Here is a 20,453-nt window from a genome sequence, read left to right on the forward strand (position 1 = left end):
AACTCTATATTTTACAGATCTCATAAAATAGGAGAAAAGGTCAGTTGCCAAGATATGTGGCCAAGTTACAAACGAGAAAGAAGCCATTTCATTGTATGTATTATGTGAAAAATAGACCAGGTGGCCGGACTTTTTACTGTTCCCAAGGATTTGATCATATTCCCTCGCAAGTACATTAGGGTGTACAACTATACTAATAGTTACATTTTTATCTTTCTTTTTCCTTATTTTCTTTTCCTCTCTCTTTCTTCCTTCAGCTCTGGGGGAGGAAGCTACACTGAAACATACAAAAGAAAACCCATCTGTGGGAACAAAATTGAATATTCAAATAATGAAAAAAATTAGGATGGGCTAATACAACTATTGCAGTATGGCAATGATAATATGTGTTGAGAGGAAGTACAACCCCCATCTAGATTAAGCTCAGCTAGGGATGCTTGCTTCTTGAATATTAATGGTGGCGGCGTCTTCGTTTCCTCCGCCTTTGGTCACTTTTTAATGAATTTCGTTTGAATGGATCAACCCAACTCTCATCCTCTGCTACCGCTTTGTTCCATCGTTGTTTGAAGATTTGAAGTTCCCATGTTGATTGCCTCCTTATCTGCTCAAGTTCATACCAATCATCAACACTGAATTCAAGTTTTAAGCTCCAAACCAGACTTATCATGTTTGAACAAAGAAAGATCAATCTGGCCAACACACTGATGCAGCCACCCGCCGTCCCAAAAAAAATGATTATATACGTATATATTCGAACTGATAATGAGAAGCTAATCTTGGTTCTGAAAAATGATAATTATTATCAGAAGTCTAACCTCTGTTCGAACATCACCAGGTATCGGGCTATGTTTCTGAGTATTTAAAAAAAAAAAGAACGTGAGATTTAAATAGACTTAATAGACAAACATTACAGGTAAAAAGAAAAGTTTAAATGGTTACCTTTGCATACTCTGAAGCTTTTGAAGACGACTTAGACTGTAAAATGAAGAGGAAAATTTAATAGCAGGAATAGTGAAAACAAGCTCATAGAGAACGACATCAAAATATGATGATCTCTTCTTTAAAGCAGAGATATGAAAGTGGATGCAAGTACAGACTATACAAATCATCGACAAAAAAGAGTGAGCAACATAAATTACCTTTCTTCCACCTCCACCCAAAGTTTGTATTCCCTTGTGAACAATATATTGACTGTCAATTACTCCCACCTTCTTGGTGCGATCACCCTGCAGAACAAGCTACTTTAGCACATTTCAAAATGAAATATGAAAATAACAAGGATACGGTAATTTCTTAGGTCCACTGGTTCATTTTAGGCCGTGTCAGCCTTCTCAGTGAAACAACAGAAAAGCTATCAAGCAATGGTTTTCACTTTTCAGTGCTTCTGCAGCTGTTCGGCATCAGTTGGTCTTCTCACGTTTCCATTGTATTCCAGTAGAGAAGGGCCTTCATCATCAGTAGATCCTCGTGTTTAGGAAAGGGAATTGTTTGGTTCTTTAATTTTCTTCTATTTTATATGAAGTATCTGCATAGCAAGGTTCACCATGATGCTGGGAAGTGGGAATTAAGTTGTTTTAGATAATGGGATCTCGACGTTCAAGGTTGTTCATGGGGAGTTGGGTAACTTGCAGTTGCTGGCACGTGATGGATGTTAACAATACAGCTAAGTTGATTAAATATTTTGTCTTCTCCCCTTCTGTTTTTGTTCTTTATTGTTTCCATTTTCAAAGGCTATGTAAAGTGGAAAACATAACGAAAGGTGTTTAAAATGAAATAAATGATAGGATGCTATTGTAGATTTCAAATGCTTATAAATTTTCATTTCTGATATCCAAGTTACCATCAGCACAAGTAATTTAGAAACTAAATAGGATGTTTCGATGCTTGTGGGTAACGATGAGCTGATTTAGGTTAGTGGATTGTGATATTACATAAGGAATAGTGAATGTAAGAAAGCCTTACCTGTGCACAATACCCAAGTTTCATATCCATTCCCCATCCATGGACAAGATCATTCTGGACGAAGGAAATAACATGTTAAAATGAACTCATCAAATAAAATGAAATTGGGGGTGGGGAAAACGGATAGAAGCTGTAATTGCAGCTCAAATGCTCAATGCTGAATTAGATTAAGAGAACTACCTGTATAAGATGCCAAGTACAATACCAGGCCGATCTTGAGAATACAGGGGCCATACCTTCTACAAATCTAGAAAAGTGGTGACATTTTAAAAGTGAGTTAATTTTCCCATACTGATTGATAAAAAACAATGACAAGACTTGTTTGACCCAAAAGTTAAGCTCACTTCTGGGCTTGAAATATATAAAAGACCCAATAAATGAAAATCAATATTAATTGGAGAGAAAATAAATATTGAAAGGTTTGAACCCTAGACCTCCTGGACCATCTGCTCTGATACTAATCACCGATTGACCCAAAAGCTTAAGCTGATGGGTGAAGGTAAATTTAACATCATATCATCTAACAAGACTCATGCTTACCATTATATTTTATAAACTTTTTGTTTGGATTTGATAAACATCACAAAGTTGATTTTTTTCTCTTCATCCATTATATTTGATAAATCAAAACATAGATATTCCTTATAGTGTTTTTGGATGAGACAAACTTGGATGTTTTTGGTCGACGTGCCAGAATATTTGTTAAAATACATAGTAAAAAAGGAATGTTATATCATAATAGATGAAGAAAAATAGAATTTGGGAGAAAATTAAGTTCATCCACAGAATCACTTACCCAGTGCAAGGTGGCTCCTCACTTTCATCTGAACATTTCACACTGCCTCTGAGATCATAAACTCTTCTGCATGAACTACTAAATGTTAGATGAATACTTAGTACTTACGTGGATAAAGTAGAGTGTTTCATAGAGTTCTTTTAAAATGTCTGTTTTACCTGTGTATCTTCTTTGTTCGTGCACGAATGGTAATTCTATGGTGAATATCAGTTGAATTTGGGTCCAAGGCAGGCTGAGATATTTCCAGTCCTTCAGACTTTGCAATTTCAAGGTATCTGAAATTTATCAAATTTTGAGATGAAGAATGAGATATTTCTTCCTAATGTGAGGGTCTGAGACAAGTTTTTCTTTTCTTTTTTCTTCTCTTTTAATTTTGTAAATAAAAAGCAAGATTACGTGCCACAATGAGCATGGCTCAGTGGTAATTATCATGTACTCCTTCCCTTGATCTTGAGAATAAGAACCAAGGTTATGTGGTTGGAAATAGTTGTCTGCGTACTTGGTAGGTAAAGGAACAGCACTACATTGCGAAAGCTAGAAAAGTGCTGAGTAGAATAAGGAAAGACCAGGCTTCTTGTATGCTCAGTTAAATTAATTTAAATGGTAATTCCCGGAGATTCCTAAGTGCATGTTTGGGAGTGATTCTAAAATTGTTAAAATCACTTTTGTCATGTTCCTAACATGCCTTTAATCAGGTCATCAAAATTGGTTTTGAATGGTTAAAAACATGTTTCAAAGTGATTTTAACCATTTTAGAATAACTCCTAAACATGCCCTAAAAATGAGAATGAGAAAAGTAACTTGAAATCTAACATAAAAACTTAAGCAATATATTAACAGTAGACTACAACATGACGTAGTCAGAGAATGAATTCAAATAACAGGGAAAACATTGATGATTTCTTTATAAGAAGAAGATTTAAAGATGAACGAGCTTATTTCTGTACCTTCTTGGGCTAAAATGTTCAACCCCCAAATCTTCATCCCAAAGAAATATGTAATCGTAAATGGACACAACTGCCGGTTGCAAAAAGCGCTTTGCATACCACCTAAGGAGAATGACAAATGACGATAAACCATTTGAACCAAACAGCACCCATTCTAAGTCCAAATACGATTGGAGATTCTTTAGCCAGAGAGGGCAAAAAATAGAAAGGAAAACTGGAGGTAGTCAAACATACCACTTCGTTTGGTTTCGAGCTGCTATATGTATAGCATCATTACACCAGTCAAGATCCCACCATCCATCCACATTGCCATCATAATGAAAGAGAATAATAGTAAAGTTCGCTGGAATAAACTGAAATGTGTGGAGTTAGACATAGAATAATCCCAATAAATATCCTTGATGTCAAATGATGACAAGATCATACTTTCTGTACAATAGAATTAACATTTTCCTTCTGTTTGATGCCAGCTGGAATTGCAAGCAAATAACGGTTGCTGTAATCATGAGCCTGAAATTTATACCAATCATGACATCAGAAGTAATTGTCAAATCTTTTAGCAATGCTAACAAAGGCCTTCTGCAGCCCTACCAATATCGAAGTAAAAATTAACTGAAATATCTACAAGCACACATCCAAGAATAAGCCTTATGAAACAAAATAGTGATAGAAGCCAACCTTTAACCTTGAACTACTAGTTCCCCAAAGAGGTCTCAACTCCAAATCTGATCTAGCTTCTACTATGCCACGCGGCAAACTATTCAAGTTTTGAGACTCCTCTCCAAAGTCCTAAAGGAACATTTAAAAGAATTTTTTTGAATGGTGAGCATTCATTGATAATGGCTCCTTATTCGAGCAAGAAGAGAAAGCAACAGAGTATCTTGTCTACTGAATGAAATTTAGATATTTTAGATAATCATGAGAATTGTATTTTCAACCCAGGAACAGGAGGCAGGGAGGGATCAAATTTGGTCAAATATGATCAGGAATGACAGAAAAATTTACCTTTGTGGTCTCAAAGGGTTGCAAGGTTGTTTCAATCTGTAGGGGAAAGAAAATAGGTAAATAGAGCCTTCAGCTTAATGACCAAACTTAATTCCGTGGGATTTATTACTAAAATATTCAAAGAAATATCTGATTTCAGATGTCACAGATAAACCTACAATTCCCATACAATGGAAACAACCTTACCTTAGTCTGATGATATTGGTAATTTGTAGTTCTGTATACAATGAACAGCATTACAGAACAAATAACACCCATAAATGGCAGCTGCTTCATTTTGAAGCCGTATTTTCCCTGCACAGCCATTGTATGCTTAGGCACTCCAAGAATATCAAACATAGCATGGCAGGAGGGGTACAGCTTATTCGAAAAGTTAAAATCATAATTCCCGTTAACCTAAAACCCTAATTAAAAAATTAATATTAAAAAAAAAAAAAAAAAAAAAAAAGGATCATACCCCATCAGAGAATAGATTCCTTTTTCTGAACAGCGTGTCCCATGATTTAATTGGCTTCATAGGCAGCAATACTTCCTATCTTGAGTTCATAGAGGCCGCTATTACTACACACAAAGAAGATGAAATTAAATCGTTAGTAGTCCAAGAACAGTAATCCCAACCAACAGAAGGTTCTCAATTTCTTCTTCAATGATATTTGTTCAGCAGGAATAGAACTTCTGCCATTTATCTTCTTCTCCCTTGTCTCCCTCAGTTGGATCAGTGAGAAGAATGTAAAAATTTATTGAATTTTACAGTTCAAGAAGCAAAACATTTATAAAGCATAAGGCAAGATGTTTCTGGATAAATTTTCATTGAAACAGAAGTTCAACAAGCTTAAGAAGAATAAAATGTTATAATAAAGAAAACCAACATAAATCCAAGATCAAATATAAAAAGGGAAGGTCACATGATCAAATATTATAAAGATATTATCAATTCCATAATATTTAAATTATAGATTAAAGCAACTAGAATCAAATTTGTGCAATTTTGGACAGCTGAGATAAGAAACGAAACAAAGCATGAGAAGCTTGAACGTCCCTTATCCACATTATATGCATTCGACATATTGTTACATGGTTGAGTGATGATTCGAGTATAGAAAGGAGCAAGCAAAAAACAATGGGGGTCACAACAATAATCCCATACTAAATCAAAAACATCTTAATTCTGCATCTTGTCATAATACCCACAATTGATTTAAGTTGGGAAAAAAAAAGGAAACAATAGCAAACTTGTATGAATCTTGCAATTAGAACTCCTCCCATTTTCCAAAAATTGCCAACTACCCCGGAATTAAAGGAAAGTGAACAGAAGCTAATCAGAAGGCGATTCAGAGTCAGGAAGAAAGGATATGAAAAAGAAAATCAAGAAATATGGAACAAGAGAAGCACCACTTGAGCTTAAAAATCTGAACCAAATCATTTGATGATTTCCACAAGATCCATATTTCTATTGTTCTTGAGAAAAAGAAAAGAAAATGTAAAGATTAAAGCATGTTTTAGGCTAAGAATTGGATCCTTAAGTAGTCCTCCATTGAGAATGAAATAAGAAGAGACCGTACAAATGCAAGGGGACCCCTAATCCAAAAGATGCCTAAAGGGGCCAGATCTTTCCAGAGTGGATCCACATAGAAAAAACCCAAGAGAAATTACAAAAATTACCTCAAAGATTTCCCAGTAACAGAGAGCTGTAGAAGTCCAGCTGAAAAGCCAGACACAGAGAACAGGGATCCTTGGCTAAACCCAGCAAAGAGTCAGACCCCAATAGATTAAAAAACGTGTAGAATCACAGAAAACATGAAAAAGGGGGGGAAAGAAAGTGATTAATGAGCAAAAAAGAAAGAAAACGACAGAGAAAACAGAGGAAGAGAAAATGGGTGAAAGAAGAAATGGAGAGAAGAGAAGAACGAAAGAGTAGGATGCGCCACGTTTTAAGGGAAGAAGACACTTTCCCATTTAGCTTCTTTGCATGTCGTTCGATTACCAAAAGACATCACATTTGATACAGTGGCTTTCGTTTCAAACCAGACCAATTTACTGTTTTTTCTTTTTCTTTTTCTTTTTCTTTTTCTTTTTCTTGTCCTTTTCTTTTTTCTGGTTGATTATCTTACCATTTCAAAACCCATTTTGGTAACCAAACTTACCTACCATCTTTAACTCTTTCACAGACCCACGCAACAGCGTTAATCAAATCATCAACAAACTACTCTAATTTTCTACACAAAATTATTACTCTATTAATATATATTAATGGCTTCAAAATCATTTTTACTCTCTTAACTTATTTAGTTATTAAACTATTATATATTAATTAAGTCACGAAATTTTAGCATGTAATTATTAAATTAATATATATTAAAATTTTGGGACTAAATTATTATAAATTTGGAAGTATAAGAACTACATCGTTACAATTAAATTATTACATTCATAGAAGTTTAGAGATCAAATCTAATTTTTAACCCAAAAGATGGATTTTTGTTCATTTATTTTAAAATATTTAGATGCTTTAAAAATTAAAATATCATTCTTAATTTTTTATAAACAATGTTTCAAAACTACTCTTAGTTGAAATTAGTTAGAATGTCAACAACCTAAAATGACAATTGGGATCTAAACAGTTCCAAAACAACATCATACTCTGTTTTAGATTCCAAGTTCCATCCAAAATTTGAATATATTTTCTCCAAAAAGTAATTTTGAAAAATTTTAAAAGTTTGGAGGTAATATTATTAAAAGGAATATGAATGGTAAAATTTACCATTCTCTTAATATTGATTATGTAAGCCACATTCCCTTCCACTCTCAATTTCATTTTCAGTGTATTATTCCTTGTGAATTTTTCTTTTAATTTATTCCCTTTTTAGATTACGTTCTTTTTCAATATTTCCCTTTTGCCAACTTGTTGAATTTTATGTCTTTTTCTTTAGATTCACACTTTTCTGTTTTAATGTGTTCTTTAACCTCATTCTTAGTTTATCAGATTGTTGATTTTAGATTAATTAGTGTCATTGGTATCTCCATTTTTTTACTTCACGTTATGTACTTTCCCTTTTCAATTAAATTTCTAATTCGTCTTGTTTCTTAATAGATTACGTATTTCACTACTTCAATTTTCCATTGTTTATTTTAGTATGTTGTGATTTGAAGACTTTAATATTAACATTTGTAATAAAATGAAGCTTGGTTTAAAAGAAATCTAAAAATGGATAATTAGATCCAATTTAAAGTTAGAGAAAATTTTCTCTTATAATCTTTCTATATAATGAAACATTTTATCTTTGGATTTTTTTTTTTTCCAATACTAAAACAATGTATATTGTTTTATAGTGAATGCCCAAATTCAACCGTGTATAAGTTCATACATAAGATCCAATTTAAAGCAAGATAAAATAAATTGAATATAAAAATTACAAAACCAAAAATAAATTTGAACTAAATTACAAGAAAAGGAATATCCTTCAACTTTGGAATTTTTTTTTTTAAATAATGTTTTTTTAATAAATAATGACAAAAATAGGGTTGGGGGAAGTTTTTTCAAATATAGGTATTTTGGGAAAGTATTGACAGATTTAGGGTAATGAAATCGTGTACCACATGGAATCGTGTACCCAGTATACGATTCGCTTATAATTTTGTTTTCATTTTTTATTGTTAAAACTTAATTCCTTCATTGTTGCTTATAATTTTTTTTTTTTAATTGTTAAACTTAATTCTTTCATTATTAAACTTAATTTTATATTTAGTCTACAATGAAAACATTTTGCACTCATATTAAAAAAATATATACCATAATATTAAAGAATATTTACAATTAGTTCTTTTGAGATTTGCAATTTGAAAATGATACAATGTGGGATTTAAAAACGACCCCCCCGACCCTTACTCCTCATGGGGGTTGTCTTCGTGTCCCTCTAAATTAGGTTCACCTCGTTGTCGCTGTCGTCTACGACGGATACGTCTTCGATTAGTGTCAGCAACATTGAGTCGTCTTGTTTGTTGAATAATACTTTCTACGTTGATCAATGTTTGCTGACACATTGAACCCAATTCTGGTAGGTTGTTCTGCACTGAATATTGTTGAATATCACCGATAAAATTATTCTGTAGAATAAAAAAAATATATTAAACAATATTCATATTATATATATGGAAAATGTCTGATTTGAAATCTCTTACCATGCAGTGATAGTAAGCGTCGTCTGGTGAGATAAATCGTCTCGTGATCGAATTGTACTAGGGAAAGTAGTCATCTGATACAGCTGGCCCATCTGTTAATTCTCCCTGTGCACAACGATCACGTCGTCCATGCCAGTAGAATAAATACTCCGCATGGATTCGACGCTAGTCTTGGTCGTGCTTACCTCTTAAATCGATCTGGTGTAGTTCTTGGAGTGTATAGGACAACGAAGGTATCGTTTGTCGCATACTGAACTGTCTCAGCACACGATCTGGATGATGGCACTCTACTATATGGAAGTATATAAAAGGGCTAACAGTCAACCAAATGTCTTCATCATCACGACAATAATCAGGTAAGGATGACTAAATTTGTGAGTATGGCGTCCAAATAACCTGACAAAAAAAATATAATAAGTATACATATAAAATTTTTTAAATATTCATTTATATACATGTTTACTACCTGATTGGGCGTCAGCATGTCGAATGTTTTTCTGTACACGAGCAACATATTTGCTGACTGTTTAGAGGTAGCTAATACACCACTCCATCTAAAATTATAAAAAAATACAATTAATTTATATTCTTACATAAAATGGTAACGAAATAAATATATAAATAAAATAATACTTGGCACTAAGTGGACGATGATCTGGGGCTTGTAGTTGGACTTGTGGTGCTACAATTGGAAATCAATTATAAGCCCATAATTGTAATAGTATCAGTGGCCCAGCTATTTCCAACGCTTGTGTATTGGAAGCTGGACAAAGTTCTCTATACAACCATGCAAGACATGCACCACCCCACGAGTACGTACCAGCGTGCTTGAAATCAGACAATAATGGAAGGAACATAAGATGCACCAGAGTATTTGACTTGTCGGCAAATAAAAATCCTCCAATAAGCTACAGGATGTATGCTCGTGTGTACCTACGTACGCTGATGTCGTCGGCATCGGGAGGTAATTCGGGAAACTAGGATGCCAACCAAGGGATACTCAATCTTAATCCCTTCAGATCTTCTGGTAGAACGCCTAAGAGCTCTTCACAAACGTTCTTCTAGTCATACTGTAGTGAGTCAGTGGTTGCCCATCCACTCTTAACCTAAATTGTACAGCAACATCCTGCAGCGTAATAGTGCATTCCCCACAGGGCAGGTGAAATGTGTGGGTCTCTGGTCTTCAGCGCTCAACTAGAGCAGTAATCAGGTGCCAATCAAGCTGGATGAAACCAATCTGTGCAACCCCAAGAAAACCCGCCTCTTGAACATATGGAATGATGCGATGATCAAATGGGATAGTACTTTGTGCAGTCGCCTCCCTCCTCCGACAACTCAACACTATAGTGGAAGAACTATCTCATACTGTCTGTGAACGATGCGTGTTTTGTTCGTACAATTGGACGGGATTAGAAGGACCAGGCTCCATTACCTAAAAAGTTCAAATTATATTATATAATATAAAAGATACCTAAAAAATACATAAGAAAATACAATTACATAAAATAAGTTTATTAAATAAATTCATTACATAAATTCATTATAAATACATAAAATATACAATTACATGAAAATTATAATACATAAAGAATACAAATACATGAAAATTATAAATACATAAAGAATATAATTACATGAAAATTATAAATACATAAAGAATACAAGTAAAAAAATAAAAATAAAAATCCTAATGACCCGAAGACGACGAAGCACCCAGTGTACGGTGTGGACAAGTGCGTNATACAAGTAAAAAAATAAAAATAAAAATCCTAATGACCCGAAGACGACGAAGCACCCAGTGTACGGTGTGGACAAGTGCGTCTGTTATGTCCTTCTCTTTTACAAATTGTACATTGCACTTTTTGGCTTGCTTCTCTCCAATCCATTTCATTATGAATTCGCGTACTTTTTGGCCGACCTTGTTCTCTGAGTAAGTCTGCATTTGGACGAACTTCTGTAAATGATAATTCTGGCCAATAATCAAGGTGTTGAATTGGATGGAAGTGGCCTTCATAACAACGCTTGAAATGGGACAATTTGTAGCATTCATCAATAAGTGGTAGGTATGTCATATGCATGTAATTACAAACTGCAATTACATAAGAGTATGGAATCTTGAATGATTGTCACTTATTGCAAGAACATGTCCCTTTTTTCAAGCTTAAAACTTAGGTGTGCTGTCCTTTGTAGGGAGAAATCATACTTATGTCAGTTTGTACCTCGAAAGTTTGACTTTCCCTGTCAATGGATGTCACCGTATGTGCCGATGCTCGTTTTTCCCACCTCTTCAGTTTCTTTAGGGCATATTCTGTATATATGTCCCCACGATCGAGTGCTTCACTGATTTCTTGTCTCCGGCGTTCAAAATACAATATTATGCGATAAAATGTTAGCCTAACCAAATAAGTAATGGGTAACATTCTAGCACCTTTAAAAATGTCGTTTATGCATTCAGCTGCATTGCTAGTCATCCACCCATAGCGGTACCCACCGTCATGTGACTGTGTCCATTTTTCTAAGTCAATGTCTGAAAAAAATTCAAGACATTCAGTGTGCAATTGTTTCAATATGCACCGAATGAACTTACGCCTTTGGTGTTGATTTCCGACTTTAAACGCCAAATTTTTTAGTTACTTCGATTTGTATTTTGTATTGAAATTACTGGCAACATGGCGAAGATAATATCGGTGGTACGCTCTAGGTTCACTCCAACCAATTTCTTCATTATTAATTGCAGCAAGAATGCCTTTATGTCTGTCAGAAATCAAGTAAATACCCTCTCTTTGGGTAACATATTCACGCAATGCCCACAAAAACCATGACCAACTGGACGAATTCTCACCTTCTACAATAGCAAAAGAAAGGGGAAATATATGTCCGTTTGCATCAACAGATAAGGTTGTCAATAATTTCCCCTTATACTTTCCATATAGATTAGTTCCATCAATCTGGATTAATGGCCTACAATGGTTAAACCCTTCCAGAAGACCAAAAAACTCATCCAAAAATAGTCGTACCTGGCACATCAGAGGGAAAGAAAAACCAGTCTGTTCGTGCTCCTAGGTTGTAATGAACAACAACACTCAGCCAATACGAAAGCTCCAAATATGATTTCTCCCAATCGCCAAACACAACAATTGACGTTTTTCTCTTGGCTTGCCACACCCGTCTATAATTAACATTATAGCGATATTGTCTTTTAATGGCTTCTTAAAGTAGGGCCACAGGTACTCCAGGATCAGCTCTAACCAAATTCTGAATTTCGATACTCATGAAATTTGAATCCAGTTGTTAATGATCCTGTATCAACTCTGAAAACAAACATGAGTGTTCTCCTTGAAGTTTTGTGATTTCGAACATCCCATGAGTTTTGCGTCGACATGCCCATAGCCTCCAAGCACAACCGTCACTCCAGGATTTACATTTAACATACCAAAGGTCCTGATTTGATTCCACTACGACAATTTCGCAGTGTTCTGTCACACAATATTTTTTTACAGCAAGCTGTAAATCTTATTTGGTATTAAACAACATTCCCGTATTAAACTACAGTTATCTACTTCTACATTTCTTTCTTCCAAAGTAGACCCTAGTTCAAACGTTGAATTTGTCATTTCCCAATCTATTTGGTTGAACATTTCTGACGGTACCAACTCAAGATCTTGTTCACCACTACCGTCGTTTCCAAATAATTCATCCACTTCAACGTCGATGTCACTATCTCCATTATTTCAAAGTTCAAGAATTACTAAATCTTCAGGACGCATCGACATATTTATTATGTTTTTTTCAACTGTTATAGTTGACAAAAAATACGTTAATATGTCAACCTAACAAACTCTAATTTCTAAGTTTTCTAAGTTTAAATCAATCATACATAAGCTATACATATAAGATTTTTAAGTTTAAATCAATCCAAACAAATAAAAAAAATGTAAGATCAGCCCAAAAACATACATAAACTAAATCATACATAAGCTAAATCATACACAAACTATATAATACATAAACTAAATCGTACATAAACTATACATAAATTAAATAATACATAAACTAAATCATACATACACTATACATAAACTAAATCATACACAAACTATATATAAACTAAATCAAACACAAAACTATACAACATAAATTATACATAAACTATATAATACACTATACATAAACTATACATAAATTATACATACATAAAATATACATACATAAACTATATATAAATTATACATACATAAACTATACATACACTATACATAAACTATACAAAAATGTAGGAATATACCAAGCAAAATTCAGCCCAAAAACATGCAAAAACATACATATAAATACAAATCAGCCCAACTAGAAAAAAAATTATACCAAGCAAAATTCAGCAGCAAAAAATGTAGGAAAATCGAGCAACACGACCGCTACAATGGAGGATTTGGTGAGGATCAAATGGAGAACTGAAAGTCGAGCAAAATCGAAATTTTGAAAGATTTCGGTAAAATAGAGGCTTCGATGAGTAAAATCAACGAGATTTTGGTAGGTAGAAGGGAGGAATCGATGGTTTCAATGAGGGAAAACGATGATAAGCGGTGGTGAGGAATAACAATAGGTATTTTGGTGAGGAAGAAGAAGGTTCGGGCGGAGCTTTTAAGGCGTGGAAGTCGTGTACCCGGTACACGACTTAGGGTAATCATGTACCTGGTACACAATTCCCTCAGTCAAACCTGCATGCCTGCCATGCCAGACTGGGTGTGCCAGGTGGACAGGGAATCGTGTACCCGATACACGATTTAGGCCTTAGTACACGATTTAAACACTAGTTTTGGGAATACTTTCTCCCAACTCTATTTTTGTCATTATTTATTAAGAAACATTATTTAAAAAAAAATCTCAACTTAATAAGCCTCTATTTTTAAAATTAGGCGTTTATTAAAAAAAAAATCGAGAGTAATATTATAAGTAGTTTTGAAAGAGAATGAATATTATTTTTAAACAAATAACAAAGATTAAGAGTTTTTTTTTTAATAATTCAAAATTTACTTCAAATGGCTTGTTAACATAAAAGTGAGGAGTTTACATAGAATTTTCAATGATCTTAAAACAGAGAAAATTGGCTTGAAATGTATTTAAATAGTTACCCAGAACCAGAATATGGCAAAAATAAATAAAAAAAATAAAAAAATAAAAAGGAACCAATCACAAAATGACAGGTCGACACTTTACTTGGATTTCCCATTCTCGAATTCTCGACTTTTCCAGCTGCGGCTGTCAAGCACGATAAATTCAAAATACTCTCAAAGGCCATATTATTATCATTATTCAATTACTATAACTTACATAACCTTATTTTAATTTCTTTTAATTATCGTGACATCAGAGCCTATTGCACCGTCACGCATTTAATTATAAATACAAATACACCCCCGTATTTTGCAACATTTAGAACTAAAAACATGATTATTTATTAATTCAACCGAGACAAGAGCAGTGGTTATCATTATAATAATTAAAATCTTAATCGTAAATATCACTAAAAGCTACCCTATACTGTTTATAGAACCGCCGTCATGATGACTTTCATGTGTGTTGTCTCCCTCTGTCACGCATTAACACCATTCAATCTAAGTTACCCAAAAACAATAACTGTATTAAGAAATATAATTTGCATGTTATTATTTGGATGAACTAATATTCTAAAGCTAATACATTATTATTATGTTTATTTAATTAGAATGATTAGCATATAAATTCGAGCTAATATTAATGGTAGAGCGTAACCTCGTATGCCAGTCACGTGGGTGGTTATGTGGTAAGGCACCCGTGTGTGCCACGTATGCGAATCATGGACAGGGGCACTGTGAGGAAATCGTAGCCGTACATTTTAATTGTTAAGCTTTGTTATTGTGCACGTGATCACACCAGATGACGTCAAACTGTTTTTTTTATATTATTCTTTAATGGTTGAAATTTTAAAATATTAGGAATTAGTGAATAGGTATATTTAGTTGGTAGATGTTAAATAAATACATTGACGAAGCGGGGCCACTCGGAGGGGTCATGGATTAAATAAATTAAACAAGACAATTGTTTTTTAAAAGCGATTTTTAAAATGGCGCAATAATTTAACCGAGCAGTATGGTTGTTTTTTTTAATAATAGAAATATTTGAAATTTTTAAGAAAATCATAAAATAAAGAAAATGTCAGATGGGGAAAGGAAAGTGTGTAGGACAGAAAAATGCAAGCGTCAAGGCGCGGGAGACCCGGGATGTCGTGGACATTACGCACACGTGTCAATCACGCGTGCGAATTTAATTTTTATTTTTAATTAAATATGTAGAATACTGAAATTAGAGAGACTTGGATGAGAGATGGAAAGTATACGCTTAATTATACTCCTCATATTTTACATTTTTTTAAATTAAGTTAACATGTTTATTACCTATATTAAATTTATTTTCTTCCTTTTTTATGTTTTATAAATATTTTAGACATAATGAAAATGTTATTTATATAAATATTAAGCTAAGAGTTTTTTTTTTTTTTTTTTTAAGTGCAATTCATGTCAATCTTAAAGTAGGGAATACATGTCATTTTTACTTTAGTTATACTCATTTTGATAATTTAAGACTAAGAGATCTTTAGTTTTGGAAATGTTGACCAAATTTTGTATGCAATCATATTAAATAATTGCAATAGGTAGCATTTTTAGGATTAATAATTAAATATATTGTAATATTTTTAAAAAATTGTAAATATAGCAAAATCTATCCGTAATAGACTTTATTGTCAATAGACTCTTATCAGTGATATATCACTGATAGACTCCAAAAGTTGAATTTAAATTTTACTATGCCTACAAATTATTTTGCATTGTGCTATATTTAATAATACTTTGGATCGGAATATTATATTTGCAATTGCCTATTATATTATATACTGTATCTAAAATGTCTGTTATTTATTTATTTATTTTCGATCACAAAACTTCTATTTATTAGCGTTCGGCTGCCAACTAAATTGGTTTTTTGTTTCGTTAGGTCCATCATTTGTAAGGTATTCATTGTACTAAATAGACTCATAATATATATATTTTAAAAAAGACATACAATAAGGAAAAAAAAATTTAAAAATTAAGATCGAAACATATCAAACTCATTTTTTAATCGTACACAAGCTTGTTGATTTAATTTATTTCTTAAAAAATGGTATTTATTTTTAATTCTATAATTTAGTAGACGTGTTTTTTCCATATCTATATTTTAGATTTTTTAGAGAATGATGTGTCACCATGTTCATATCACGTAAGATCCATGTTTTTTAGAGCTCAACTAGTGGTCACAATAGCCCAAAGGTTGTTTTGAACTATAATTTTCAATTCTCAAAGATTAGAATGTGCCTTTTGAAATTATATATATATATACATATATATATATATATATATATATATATATATTAATGCATTCTCGTTAGTATCTTTATTTAGTTAACAACTTGTTATAGGAGTGAGATTTCAAAATTTTTCACTTTTTCGAGAAGTCCATATATTTTAACTAAGTGAGCTACGTTCAAGTTAATGAGTTATATTTCAAACCGGCCAGATTATAGGGTCAGATGTCAACAAAGTAGTGTCACAATCATCTCAACAGTATGGGTTACAAAGTAATTTAGAGCCCAATTGAAACTTTACTGCATTAATAGGCCTGCTTGTCCACACTATATATTGCTAAAATTTTCTTTCAAGTACAATGACTGCTTACAACATTCTATCACCTCTACCATAGTTTTTTCTTTCTTTTCTAAGTACAACTGTAGAAAAGGCATAGGATCTATGGATCAATTACTTAGAAGTAATTTTGTGCAGTAATTCTTCTTATCTAATAGAAAAGGATCCCATGATTGTGAACCGATCTTACTTGGGATTGCAAATCTCAAGTTTGTCTATGAAGAACGGATCTATTCAATATTCACAAGGATAAATATGAATAAATTCCATAACCAAAGGTTGATCATATCATTTACCTAACACTGACAATATTGTAGTGATGATTCATGGGAATTAACATTCTTTAGGACGGATTGTATTTTGAAACAAATAAAAAAATAATCATCTTTGCAATCTTTCTAAAGCCAAACACATCCTTAAAGCCTTAACCTACCTGGTTTACAACTTACAAGTTCTAGCCTGAGAGAACTTTTTACCATTTACTTTGTTCTCCCTCTTTTCCTTCCCTTAACAGCAGTTGCAGATTGCCCGCTTTTCGACATCCCACCAACAGCCTTTCTCGTCCCACCAGGGCCTTTCTTTACCCTAGAAGTCGAAGTTTCTTTCTTTGCCAACTCCATTGAGGAATGGGGATTAGCATTATTTCTTCTTCTTCCATTTGGGGTTTTAACATCTCCTGGATTGACTTCTTTCTGAGGTACATTACGTTTAGCAGGCTGTGAACGACGAGGTTTTGCCATCAGATCACAGGTTTGTGTTCTCTGGTTGTGAGGGCTGTGAGCTACCATATTGCTAGAGCTCTTCATTAGTTTTTGAAATGTACTTGAAATTAGGCTTCTGAGCAGCACTGCAGACTGGTGCTCCCGGGAATTCGGCGAGTAGAAGACGATGGCATTGTTAGCAAGCAACAACAGATCTCTGTACAGCTCCTTTTTTGTCGTTGTGTAATGACTTGCAACTCTTGATCTTATTGTTTCAATATCCAAATGTTGCCGGATTAGTTTCTTGTATCTACCTCTCCTCTGTTACATATTCACATGTTCATAAGCAACAAACTTGTTGAGTCAAAACAGTTATTTGTTCTTTCTTACATTCTAAATTTGGTTTATTCAATAACTAGATGCAACCATGTTGAGAGAACCCAATTCAAGAAAAGGGAGAGCATCTTTGTTGTATTGTACCTGACTATCAAGGCGACGACGAAATACGGTGGCAGTTTTGTTCTCTGCAACAGAGTTAAAAGCAGCCATTAGAACATCAACTCCATCCATGGTTGAGCTTCTGCTTGCTTCATTTGCATCAGAAGATTCACGAGCCTCAAATGAGTTGCAACATGAGTTTTCTTTAGACTGTGAAACAGTTGAAGGGTTAACTGAATCGGACAAGTTATTTTCCCCACTACTTCCTTCCTTAACTTCCCTATTACAATCCTTCCTCTTTCTCTTCCCTCTTGATCTCTTCCTTACTGTTCCTCCTTGGCTTTCATACAATACCCCTCCCAACTTCCCAATCCTTGAGGCTTTTCCCCGTTCAAGAGACTCTGATGGTTCTGGTTTAATCTCCGTCTCTTCGGTCGACAGCGGAGCCGGCTGGCATTCGATTGAACTGCACGTCGTGTTTTCCTGTGTGAAGCTACCGGCAGATAGCTCATTGGTTGGTTTCTGAACAGCTCCCCAAGATTCTGATCTGGTAGAGGCATTGACTAGAGACTTGTCTGATCCACTCCTAGACTTAAGAGCTTCAAGTTTTGATTCCAATGACCTGAAATCTATTCAACCGTAATTACCATAAAACTGAAGTAATGGAGCAAACACAGGCCTTAGATTCAATTCAACCAGTTTTTCAGCAAGAAACTAAACCTTCATCATGGATACTTGTAATGTCTTGTCAATCTAATTGCATAGTTCACATAATTGAGCGTCTCAGTCCAGATCTAAACATTGGATCTCATCTTCTTAGTTTTCCTAACGGTTGAATGCTCTGCTTTGGTCCTTGTACTCTCAATTTTGATTCATTTTGATCTTCACATTTTAGTCCCTATCTATATTTTTAATTTTAGTTTATTTTGGTTCATGAACTTTCAAAATATCATATTGGTCCCTTCAAAATGGTCCATTTTTAAAAGTATGAGGACAAAAATGAACCATAGTTAAGTACAAGGGCCTCAAAAGCAGTCACTTTCTAAAAATACAAGACATTTTGAAAATATACGGATCAAAATGAATGACAAAAATAGTATTTTAAACATTTTTCTTGTGATTAAGAACATGACATCAACTGATTTAGAATATTCAGCTGCTTATATATGTTGAGTTAAACACAATGGATAGTAAACATAGCAATTTACTGACCCTATTGAGTCTTCAGAATGCTCTAGGGCTTGTCTTAGTTCCATGATTCGTTGCCGTCGAAGCTCCTCATACCAAGCCCTATTAACAAAGAATTGATATTTCAGAATCCCATAAAGTAAATTTAATTAAATTTCAACTTTTTAAGAATTTAACTGGGACTAATTAGAAAAAGTGGACAACACAAATTAAAAGGCAAAAAGGAAAAAAATAACCATAAATTTAATCTAAATTCTCATATTGTTCACGAGGATAGAGATTTACTTGCATCCAACGAAACGCTTCTTCAAGTCTTCATATTTGGCCTCACAAGCCTGCAAATGCAAACATACCATTTAATTTAATTAAATTATTGAATTAATTTTGTTTAAAAGAAAAAATCAAACTGGCCGCCGATTTAAAAAGTTTTGTTCTTTATGCGTAAACGTGTTTCTATCAACATTTTACCATTGAAACCAATAACATCTAATATATAAAAGTATTTATAATATTTTAGGAGAAATATCAATTTACACCTTTTTTTTTTTTTTTTTTTTTTTTTTTTTTTTATGAATAGCCCCAAGAGAGACGTTTTGAAAACAAAGGTTTTTGTTGGTTTTTTACTTACGTCATAATTGAGTGAAATTACTAAATGGACCAAATTGAAGTGTGTTCGTGATTCTTGCCTTCTTTAGATTCTTCTTCTTTTTTTTTCCGTGGCTTGTTTCGTGCTTCCAAATATGCAATTTTTTTAAAAAAATTCCAATCTGCCTCCCTCTCTCTAGAATCAAAGATGGAAATAGAATGTGAATCAAAGTGAGACCAAGAAACGAGAGGAGGAAACGAGTATGAAAGATCGAGTGAGAGATAAAAGTGAGAGCGAAACTAAGAAGTGATATTAAGACCAAGGAGTGAGAAAGAAGAACGAAGGAAAAAAATTGTAGTAGTATTTGATGAGGAGCAAGATGAAGGAATGGGGTGCAAGAGGAAGGAACGAGAAGTGTCAGGCCATCGTGCACATTTTGGAGTTAAATGAGTACTTCCACATGTGGTTGATGGCAATAGAATGTCATTTTTCATTCGTTTTTAACCTTGGGCCAAATCTTAGTTGACCTATGAAAAGGTGTCGCACGTACAAAATTTTCCCAAATTTCAAGGTTGCATCAATTTAAACCTTAAACTTCTAATTGTATCAATTTAAACCTTAAACGTTCGTATGTATGTCAATTTACATCATTCATTATGTTATAGTAAACATCATGGGAGACTTATAAGTTTATTAATTAAATCCCTAAACTTTCATTATCGAATCAATTTAGGTTCTCAATTAAGATTTCCTTTGAAAACTGTCCGTGCATCAATAATAATAATCCATTTTATTAATCTACCATTTGAAAAAGTCTACATACGTATAAGAATTGAATGCATGGATGAAGTTCAAATATAATCTTGACAAATGGTCTAGATTGGTTAGATGTAAATTGATATGCTCATGAAAGTTAATGTTTAAATTGATACAATT

General features: G+C 33.4%; 2 protein-coding genes across 6 annotated transcripts; both read right to left on the minus strand.

The window, feature by feature from the left end:
* Positions 1 to 65: 65 nt before the first annotated feature.
* LOC120082912 lies at positions 66 to 6,692 on the minus strand. 5 transcript variants are annotated; one of them, XM_039038321.1, is made up of 16 exons: positions 6,373 to 6,692; positions 5,168 to 5,271; positions 4,897 to 5,004; positions 4,711 to 4,746; positions 4,384 to 4,494; positions 4,132 to 4,215; positions 3,940 to 4,058; positions 3,706 to 3,807; positions 2,917 to 3,033; positions 2,759 to 2,824; positions 2,143 to 2,209; positions 1,963 to 2,016; positions 1,140 to 1,226; positions 940 to 975; positions 816 to 851; positions 66 to 601 (listed from the first exon to the last, which is right to left on the minus strand). In XM_039038321.1, the coding sequence occupies exons 2-16, from the start codon at positions 5,225 to 5,227 to the stop codon at positions 452 to 454; spliced, it is 1,233 nt and encodes a 410-aa protein (XP_038894249.1). In that variant the 5' UTR covers positions 5,228 to 5,271; positions 6,373 to 6,692; the 3' UTR covers positions 66 to 451. The 5 variants fall into 5 exon arrangements, 4 of the variants coding, with proteins under 4 accessions (XP_038894249.1, XP_038894252.1, XP_038894251.1 ...); XM_039038324.1 differs by lacking the exon at positions 6,373 to 6,692 and adding an exon at positions 6,106 to 6,269; XM_039038323.1 differs by lacking the exon at positions 6,373 to 6,692 and adding an exon at positions 6,103 to 6,269.
* Positions 6,693 to 16,946: 10,254 nt separating this feature from the next.
* Positions 16,947 to 20,211, minus strand: LOC120082772. The gene is made up of 4 exons (XM_039038077.1): positions 19,217 to 20,211; positions 18,956 to 19,033; positions 17,786 to 18,365; positions 16,947 to 17,626 (listed from the first exon to the last, which is right to left on the minus strand). The coding sequence occupies exons 1-4, from the start codon at positions 19,285 to 19,287 to the stop codon at positions 17,084 to 17,086; spliced, it is 1,272 nt and encodes a 423-aa protein (XP_038894005.1). The 5' UTR covers positions 19,288 to 20,211; the 3' UTR covers positions 16,947 to 17,083.
* Positions 20,212 to 20,453: the final 242 nt, after the last annotated feature.

Source organism: Benincasa hispida, chromosome 8 (assembly GCF_009727055.1).
Source record: "Benincasa hispida cultivar B227 chromosome 8, ASM972705v1, whole genome shotgun sequence".
NCBI lineage: Eukaryota > Viridiplantae > Streptophyta > Magnoliopsida > Cucurbitales > Cucurbitaceae > Benincasa > Benincasa hispida.

Coding starts and splice junctions, on each gene's coding strand:
- LOC120082912 (XM_039038321.1), bottom strand. CDS start 5,227: ATGAAGCCAATTAAATCATGGGACACGCTGTTCAGAAAAAGGAATCTA. Junction 5,005..5,167: donor GGAATCTATTCTCTGATGGG/GTATGATCCTTT, acceptor ATGGCTGTGCAG/GGAAAATACGGCTTCAAAAT. Junction 3,034..3,705: donor GAACATTTTAGCCCAAGAAG/GTACAGAAATAA, acceptor GATAAATTTCAG/ATACCTTGAAATTGCAAAGT.
- LOC120082772 (XM_039038077.1), bottom strand. CDS start 19,287: ATGGTATGTTTGCATTTGCAGGCTTGTGAGGCCAAATATGAAGACTTG. Junction 19,034..19,216: donor AAGCGTTTCGTTGGATGCAA/GTAAATCTCTAT, acceptor CTTTGTTAATAG/GGCTTGGTATGAGGAGCTTC. Junction 18,366..18,955: donor CATTCTGAAGACTCAATAGG/GTCAGTAAATTG, acceptor AATAGATTTCAG/GTCATTGGAATCAAAACTTG.